Below are 10,369 nucleotides of genomic sequence, written 5' to 3' on the forward strand. Positions count from 1 at the left end.
TCTACTTTATGATACCTAATTTAAATTTAAAATTCTAGGCTTGTTAATAATACAACATAAATAATTTATTAACCATAACTAAATTACGTACTTTAGTACTTATAATACTTCTACTTCATTTTTCTTTTTTTTTTTTTATCATATTATAAAATAAGTTTGTAATGGTTACTTTTATTATCATAGATTTTCTTCTTTTCTTCGTGAATTTAGGCATAACATATAAATTTTTTACAAATTTACAATACTTTATTTTGATTTTTATCATATGAATAAATTTATATCTGTGCAACTAAGTATAATCAATTGACAATGGAAAATTAACTTAACTATCTATGAGAAATAAACATGATGATAAACACAATGCCATACATAATAACTACAATTTTCAAACCCGATACCAATCAAGATAATTTTATCCTAAAAACATGATAGAATAAAATAGGTACAAATTACTACATTCGTTATTTATTTTCATGAAAACAAACTAGAAAATATATCTTTGTGCTTTATATATTATTTAAATATTATACTTGATATCGTTGTTTCAGTGAAAAACTAAACTTAAACTTGTCATAATGAATCTTTTTTTAATTAATTTACTATCACTGTTATTATCGTGCATTGGATTGAGTGCTCTTAATATTTTTTCTCAATTACCAATCGTAAGTGAATACGTTTTAATATTACATTTTAATTTTGAAAAAATAATATTGAGGAAATAATGCGAAATGCATTATTAATAATATTTACATATTTTTCACAAAGGTCATTTTTTCGCACTTTAAATTATTGAAATATAAATGTCAATAAAATAATTACAAATATCTATAAAAGAAAATCAGGTTAACCTTAAATTTAAATTTAATATAAAAACATGGTAAATTATAAAATATTAAACAGAAACAGCACATCAAACTTGAGTGAAAATAATCTAATTTTGATAATTTTATGCATGTTTTTAAATTTTGAAGATATGATTGTGTGACTGTGTAGATTTAGTAATAATATTTTCAATATAGAACGATGTAATAAATTATATAGGGAATCATAGAGGCATTCTAAATAAAAAAATTGAAAATGCTTTTAAAAAACAAAATGGATTTTCCCATATTTAATTTTATTGAATGTGAATGTCAGAGTATGGTAAAATCTTTTTTACGTTAGCATATACTCTCTTGATATCTTATAGTAAACCATACTATCAATATTATTATTTTTAACCTAACCAGATAAAAATATGCAGATAATATGACACTAAAAATAAACATTTATACATAGTTTAATGTACAGTAAATATAATATTATTTAAGATTAATTATGAGAAACAGTTTGTTAATTAAAAAAAAGTTAGCAAATTTAATTTCATTTAATTAATTACTTTTTTTTATTAACAAACTATAAAGATAATTTTCTACATGTGAACAAATTAACTTAAAAAATTTAGACATCAAAACCAAAATAATTAAATAATAATAATGGAGTTTTTTTATTTAATAAGTATCATGTCTAATGTCATATCCCCCCCCCCCTAAACATAAAATAACTAGCCAAAAATTAAATGACTATTTCAATACAATCCAACAGGGCAACTTTATAATTGGGGGAGACTTCAACGCTAAACATCAATCTTGGGGATGTCGTACCAATAACCCTAGAGGACTCGTCTTATATAACTTTGTCTCAAATAATAATTATAAAGTAATTGCCCCACCTGGGCCTACATACTGGTCAACTTCCAAAAAGAAAAATCCTGATATTCTGGACATCTTTGTCGTAAAAATACCCAATAGAATATTTAATACTATTGAAAACCTTTTAGATCTAAACTCTGCATACTCTTCAATACTTCTAACCTTAAATACTTGCCTACCGACCCGTCCCTAACCACCTAAACTATTCTATTCTCACACCAATAAGCTTCTATTCCACAATCTTGTTCATAAAGAAATTAATTTAAATGTGAAATTAAAATCTACAGAAGATATTGATACAGCAATTAATGATCTTACTAATTGCATACAAACAGCTGCGTGGACATCTACTAATGTAAATGAGCTCCCCAATTTAACTAATCCAACTCCCCTAAAAATAAAACTCGTCATAGCTGAAAAACGTAGATCAAGAGCCCAGTATCAGCGGACTAGACTCCCTTCAGACAAACACAAATACAACAGCCTGGCAAATAAATTTAAAAAAAATTCTCATTAAACACAAAATGGCTTCTTTTGAAAATCATTTATCTAATCTATCCACTAACGATGGAAGTCTATGGAAGGCTACTAAACAAGCTCTTACATACAAATCTACCAATATCCCGATTAAAATAAATAACTGCACTTTAATCTCTACAGACTCGGAAAAAGCAGAATTATTTAAGACTCATTTAATTAATACATTTCAACCTCCTAAAAACATAGTCAATCATGCCACTGTAAACTCAGTTAATCAGTTTCTAGATACACATCTTCCCCTATCTACTCCAGTTGAACATTTCTCACCAAACGATGTCAAGTATATTTTACAAAAATACCATAACCGAAATTCTCCGGGTTACTCTTTATGGAATTTAAATACCCGCTTCCCAATCAGTAAAATATCTATAAGGCTATTATTAGATCGTCGCTTAACATGAGCCCAACACACAAAATCAAAAGGTCTACAATTAAACAATCGCCTACGCATGTTAATCTCATTGTTACACAGAAATACACATACTAACCTAAACATAAAATTGTTAATATATAAAACCCTTCTCAAGTCCATCTGAACCTACGGGCTCCAGCTATGGGGTAGCGCAAAAAAGTCAAACATACAAAGAATTAAAACTTTCCAAAATATTTCCCTAAGAAAAATAACAAATGCCCCTCCTTTTGTTTCTAATCTTACACTTCATAATGATCTAAAAATTAAAACAGTACTCGATGAAGCAAAATGTTTCGGGTGTAGGACGTTTGCGCATCGCTATTGTTACCAATTACCTTTTTTTTAGGCCGTTTGCACATCGCTAATGTTAAAAAAAGACTTAGATTGTTTTCCTATATAAAATAAAAATTTTTATTAATTATTATTACGTAAATTATGATTTCAATAATTACAAAACTATAAATGTATACAAAAATAATCGTTTATATTCAAAAACAAAAAAAAAAAAAATTAATACTTTTGAACGTATACTACCATATTATTTAATCATCTTATGAGATTAGATTCGTTATAAATTGCTAATAAATTACTCATTATTTATATTTATAAAAAAAATACAAAATTATTAAATTTAAATATAATCTAAATATGTTTAAACCTGTGTTTCATTATACTTAAAAATTGTTGTCGATTTATTTCCCCACTCGTATACTTAAAATAATGTTCGTTTACGAATTGTATATTTTTTATTTCTTTGTTTTTTAAGCGGGTTGACTCTCCATTCATTTTAATATTTGTTTCCACTTGAATCTACAACTGTGGTTCCTAAACTTATAACTCATAAGTTATCAGTTATTAATATTATCGTAACCTATATGTTAATCGGTGTATCATCCGGTCATGTCATGTCACTATAGTAAGTAACCTTTTTATTTTTAATTTTCGTGATGCGCAAACGACCAATCAAATGTCTTACCTGAAGTACTAATGATGCGCAAACGACAAACACCGAATGTTTTATATCAAACTACCGTTTCATCCTAATCCTCTTATAAAAAAATTATCAACCTTATATATTCTAGGTAATCCTCCAAGGCGGCTTAAGCGTAGATGGTGTCACGACCTTCTATCAGAAAAATAAATTAATTTAGCTTAAAAAAAAAATAAATAAATAAATAAATAAACTGTTAATTACATACAAAAAATCATTACTCAAAATATGTAGTGTCACTAATGGATGGCTTCTTTCTTCAAAATACTCAAATGCAACTACCTTTGTCACATTTGCTTATTGTTCTAATCAAGAATAGATTGTAAATTTCTTATAAAAATTAAAAAAAAAATGTTTAATGTCTATATATATATACATATAAATTAGAAACTTTCAAACAATTAACTATAAGCACTATAAATTCTAAATTATAACAGCTCATATATATTTATTGACATATAACTAACATAAAATATTAATAAGATATGGATTAAAAATAAAAATTTAGCATGATAAAATAAATTATTTATCAAAAAAAATAGATTTTTATAAAACTGCATGAAAATTTATAATTATCTTAGAAAAATGAATATTTAAAATAAAAATGTAATAATATGTTGTTCAAAATATTTGTGTTTCAAAGTATTTATTGCCAGTTAGCCATATTATTAGTAAATTACCATATTAACTTATAATCATAAATATAAACTAGTACGGTTATTTAGATCACTATTTTTTAATAGTAGTTTTCTACACTATCTGAAGATTTGATATACATATAAAAAAAAAAAAAAAAATGGTAAAACAATATTATTTATTTTATCATTTTATAATTGTTGGTGTAATTAAAAATATTTAAAGTGCTAAAATTATATTATCTAACGAATAGTACTTGTATATTAGTTATATAGGTAAGTAATTATTGTATTTTTTTTCTTTATTCATTATGAAAAAATAATTCTTAACATATATGATAAAATAAAAATAACAAAAATAAACTTTAAAACAGCTACGTTCAAGAATAATGATTATAGTAACAATTTACGATCCAGTTTTATATTTTTTGGATATAAATTAAGAAAGATAAAGATTTATTTTTTGGCCAAAACAAATAGGTAAATACATAATTAATTACATTTCAAATTGTTCAATATTAAGTAAATTCATGCAAAAAGTGATATATAGTTATAATATATTGTTTGGTTGGCCCAATTCACCACTGAGGTAGTACCTCGTATTGGTGATATTGGAGTTTCATAATCATTTGTACATACATAAAATTTAAATTTAAATAATGTTAGCTTAGTGGTTAGAGTATAGTTTAAAAAATTTACAATTTTAGAATAAACAATTATATATTTAAAAGATCAACAAGTTAGTAAATAAATAAATAAACAGAATAGATAAAATATGTAATCGAACAAATAAAATAAATGATATAAAACAAAATAAGATAAAGCGGAATAAAAATTATAATACAGAACATAAATAGGGGAATTATTTTTCGTAGGTACGTTTTATCGGTCATTTATTAGCAAGTTGTTTATATTTAGTGTAATTTTTGCAGTTTGATATATGTTGTGGCATATTATTAAGTAAATCAAGACCTACTTTAACAAAGTGTCTACTTGTCTTTAGAGTTTTATAAGTTTGAACTATTATATTTTTTTCTTGACGTGTATTGTAGGTTTTTGGTTTAATATTAATTAGATTTAGTTTTAAAACGTAGTATATTGAATTTCGTTGAAAGAGTTGTTGAACATTGAAGAATTTGAAGTCTTTGAACAGGTTTTCAGATGAGAAGGTTTTTGGTTTGTTGAGAATTATTTTTACTATGCTTTTCTGAGCTATTAATAGTTAGTTACTTGCAACTATCCCTAAACCACCCCAGGCTGTTATGCCGTATTGTAGTAAAGACTGCGTCATGACAAAGTAAACTATTCGTAGTGTTTGTCTGTCAAGTATTTTTCTGGCATTTAAGTAGAAGTAATGGAGTTTACGCATTTTGATAATTAAGTTATTTACATAAACATCCCATTTTAGGTGTTAGTCAATAGTGACTCCTAGATATTTGCTACTATCAGTTCTATTAATCATCTCACAAGTATCATTATTGTTAAAATTACAGTTTTTTTTATGTATTTTTAGCGCGTTTATATAAGGTTGAGTTTTTTTGTCCTGGGAGAAAGCTATGTATTTGATTTTGGCGAAATTCAACCTCAAATTGTATTTTAGAAACCACTCATTTATTGTATACATGTCTGACTTTGCATTTTGGATCGCTTTTTCCCAGTTAATATCAGATGTAATTAAAGCCGTATCGTCAGCGTAAGAAAATAATTTACCGTGTAATTTTAAGTTTCCTAGTTCAGTTACATATATAATATACAGAATGGAAGATAGTACAGTGCCTTGTGGAACACCAATATCAATTTCCAATTCATTGCTCAGAGTATTTACGATTTTGACTTGTTGTTTTCAATGCTGTAAGTATGATTTAAGTAGATTAAATGATGTATTGACTATTCCTATGGATTTGAAAGTATTTAGTAGTTGATTATGGGAGATACTATCAAAAGCTTTACTTAAGTCCATAAAGATACCCAGGGTTTTTTTATTTTCTTCAATATTTGTATATATGTTTCTAGAGAGTTGTGCTAGAGCATCTTCCGTCCCAATATTTTCTCTAAAACCATACTGCGATGGTGGAAGAATTTCATTCTCTTCAAGATATTTTAAAAAACGATGCTTTATGGCTCTTTCGAATATTTTCGAAAAGACATTTAGTAAAGATATTGGTCTATAATTCGAAATATCTGATTTATTACCTCTTTTATGTATAGGAGTTATTATAGCTATTTTGAATGATTCGTGTATACTGCTTTCGACTAAAATTGTGTTAAAAATATGTACTAGAATATCGTTAATATATTCCTTTATTTTTTTAATTGTATTTATTGAGATTCCATCTTTACCTGAGGATGAATCACCTCTCATGTCAAAAATAATTTTCAGAACTTCTAGTTTAGTTATTTTTCTAAGATATTTGGGTTTAGTTATGGGTATATTTTCATTAGTAATTGAGTTAGTTTTAACAGGATTTGAATTTCCCATATTGGTCAAATATGTGTTAAAAATGGACATAGTATTTCATTATTTTCTCTCGATAAATATTATTTAACACTTTATCTGATTTTCCAAATTTACTATCAAAAACTATCCTAAAATTTGGAGATAGAAGTATTTTTTCTGCTCCATATCATAATGACATTCAATAGTATAAACAAATTAACTGTGAAAATACACTTCATTATTAAACCAATATGTTTATCGTTCAATTAAAAAACTGAAGTTGTAATTAAATATTTAACAAATACATAACAAAGTTTTCATAATAGCATGCTAGTTAAACTATTTTTTTATTTTATTTTTTTGAATACAATATATATATATATATATATATATATATATATAATTAATAGATTCCTGTTTAGGGTCCATATAATATTGTCTTCAAAGAGATTGGCGATTGCAGTTCTCCGCGAAATTATAAAATACGGCATTATTTATACCTGAGTCGTAATCAAAAAGCCAATGCGACTTATATCAAAGGATACTCAAACTTCAGCGTTCCATTTGACGACTCTTTATTTGTGAGTACCTCTAATTTAATATCAATAAAATATGTTTTTTTTTTTTGTTTTTTAGCTTACACTTGTAATTTGACATAGCAACTACAAAAATTAAAATAAACAAAGATTACTTTATACTTCAAACATTATATACTACGACTTTCTGAATGACAACCGGACTGAAATGTCTTAAAGTGTCTAAACGCAAACATTCACGAATTGTTTTATTTGTTGCTTCATTTGAAACATAAAATTATGTTACTCTTTTAATAGTAATATATTAAGCCATCAATTTTTTTTCTCAGTTGGAAATTAATTTTTCTATCAAAGATACAGATGGAACTTGGAAAAACAATACTTTTTTCCATAAATCGCCTAAAGCTTGCACGGCATTCAAGAATTTAATGGGAGCTTCATGGACCCCTATGATGAACGGATTAATAGGACATAAGAATACCACATGTCCTATACCTCCGGTATAATGACACACACACAATTATATAATATGAACTTCTAAGTATATTTTTATCAAATAACTATTAAAATTTAATCAAATTTAACTTGGTTAATATTATGCATCAAGCATAATCGATATTAAATTGTCTTTTTTTTATTTGATTAATTTTTATATGATAATTGAATACTATTATAGATCATTATTTATTATATTAAATTAAAATTGATTATATAATAATGCTATTGTAAACATTAATAATATTAAATAATCGTATACTTTAAATATTTTAGGGCATATACACAGCTTCTGGCATGGATACATCATTAATAAAGGACTCAAATTTTCCAAAAGCATTTGTTTACGGAACATACAAAGTTCTAATTTATTATACATTAAAAAAAGTAATGTATGGCTGCTATTCTTTTGTTGTAGAAATTAAACCTATTTAATGTATAATTTCTCAATATTTATGTAATATTTTAAACTTATAAATTATAACCCAGTATCACTTATAAAGCACAAACAAAGACAATATTATTATTTCAATTTTACATTTGTAAAAATAATTACGCATCAATAAAGTTCCAAATAGTAAAGATTAGATTACAATACATTGTAGGATGGTATTATACAGTTATTTAAAATAAAATTAAACAGTGTTAATTCAATAAAAATGAAAATAATATATTTTTGTTGAAATAGGTATTTTTTAATATTAAACTCCCAATAATTGTACTTGATTTTATTTAATTATCTTTTTTTCACATCACATACAGTTTAATTATTTTTACTCAACAATTATATATATATATATATATATATTATATTAATTTAATTATGTACACATCATTCACTAATAAATAGTCAACAGCCTTTATTAATACTTTAGTTTATTTTAAGATATTTGAGTATTCACGTTTTCTCGAAAAATTTGGTGAAAATTATAAATCCATACTATTAATAATGATTTTGTATTATTTACAAGATAATGAGTTTAATAATTTCTTCACTTTAATACAAAACTATAGTATTTTATTTATTGTAATCAAAGTATCGATTTTTATCTGTGACAATTTACCAACATTATAATCTACACATTAGAAACAATAAAAAACAGCTAAAAATATATTGACTAAAAAATTTTCCAAATAATCATAAATAACTTCGTGTTTCATCAAATCTATTTATTACACCAATTAATTATATTAAATAATAACAATGTTCATTGTTCAATTTCAAATTGGAACGTTTTGTTGATCACTTGTTAGTAATCCAAAAGTTAACATACTGACAGTTATATATGAAATGGAGGGGGGTCATAGAGAGATGGTATACTCGATATTCAACTTTTTAGTTTCTAGTTTCTATACATATATTTATCCAAAATATTATAAATTGCTTATAATTATATAAATAAAGTTAATCAATTTGTATTGATATTTTTCATAACAACTGTATTATTTTTAGTTTAACGTTTTCATAAGACATTTTACTTTTTTAATAACACTGTGTTATTAATTATTATAGATATCACTGGTTTATTTTATTTTTATTTTTCATTTTTTTTTTTTTTTATTAAAAAAATAATATTATTTCTTGTTTAAGTTGGACTACATGATGCCTAGATCTATGATAGACTTATATGTAATTCCTTTGTAAAGCAATTTCTTACAATTCCATGTTTATAAGATTATATAAATACAATACGTTTATAGAGTTAATAGTTGTTATATAAGTAGAAATTAGTTACAGTACATGTTCAACCAACGTTTAACACGTGTGTATTGCGAGTCAGTCTTTATCAAACTTCCGATAGCATATCCAAATTGTCTCCATTATTCAGGTAATATGAACATTATTTGTCCATAAAACTCCCAATATGTTCGCTAACTCTCCCAAAGGGCACTCACCTAGGATAAAACCTCCAAATATAGGTGCAACAGCTCAAATACCTCAAAAAATACAACGAACAAATCTGCAATCAAGTCTATCAAAAATATCACATCGCCAATTAAGCTTAATAAGCAAAACACAAAAAAACAATCCAGTCCAAGTACATCATTAGCAAGCGATAACGCGGTCGCTAATCACAGCACCTCCGTCTCTCTATCTACAACGCATAATTCCTATATCCCTAATGAACCCATTAGTAATATCGATAACAACCACATCGTATTCAATTATCCTCCGGTTTCCATGGCTTCAAATAACATATACAACATGAACATTGTACAACAAAATTAAAGTGATATCACATTTGCAACAATCACCGCAAACTATAAAACGCCATCGAGAGACCAGGTGATAGTCTTCAACTCCATTGACAACATCTCACAAAAAGAATATGTGTTAGCAATTGTGAAAATAGTCTCTCCCAAAAATATCACATTTGTATCTAGAATATCCAACAACCGGTTCTGCATATTCTTATCTAACAAACAAATCTTAGATAGTGACCTGATGTAGGCACGGTGATTGGCCTCAGTCACAAATGTGTTCTGAAGTCAAGAATCGGTCGGAGTCGCTAGCCTCGGATGGGTGACCACCCGAGTTTTTAGTGACGAATCCATGTTACAGACATACATACACGTGTTCCAACCGTACAAATCAAACTTTACAAACAAACCTTACACACAAAAAAAAAAA

At 25.8% G+C, this 10,369-nt stretch overlaps 1 protein-coding gene across 1 annotated transcript; it reads left to right on the forward strand.

Moving 5' to 3' along the window:
- The first annotated feature begins 556 nt into the window (after window positions 1-556).
- LOC112601174 lies at window positions 557-8,231 on the forward strand. Its single transcript, XM_025348642.1, has 4 exons — window positions 557-662; window positions 7,129-7,287; window positions 7,572-7,742; window positions 8,014-8,231. The coding sequence occupies exons 1-4, from the start codon at window positions 576-578 to the stop codon at window positions 8,170-8,172; spliced, it is 576 nt and encodes a 191-aa protein (XP_025204427.1). The 5' UTR covers window positions 557-575; the 3' UTR covers window positions 8,173-8,231.
- The last annotated feature ends 2,138 nt before the right edge of the window (window positions 8,232-10,369 follow it).

This window comes from Melanaphis sacchari, unplaced genomic scaffold (genome assembly GCF_002803265.2).
Source record: "Melanaphis sacchari strain LSU unplaced genomic scaffold, SCAv2.0 Contig75_pilon_pilon, whole genome shotgun sequence".
Lineage (NCBI taxonomy): Eukaryota > Metazoa > Arthropoda > Insecta > Hemiptera > Aphididae > Melanaphis > Melanaphis sacchari.

Excerpts from the sequence above, each read along its gene's own strand:
- LOC112601174 (XM_025348642.1), top strand. The coding sequence starts at position 576 with ATGAATCTTTTTTTAATTAATTTACTATCACTGTTATTATCGTGCATT. Across the intron at positions 663-7,128 it reads TTTTTTCTCAATTACCAATC|GGTCCATATAATATTGTCTT; the intron begins GTAAGTGAATAC and ends ATTCCTGTTTAG. Across the intron at positions 7,288-7,571 it reads CATTTGACGACTCTTTATTT|TTGGAAATTAATTTTTCTAT; the intron begins GTGAGTACCTCT and ends TTTTTTTCTCAG.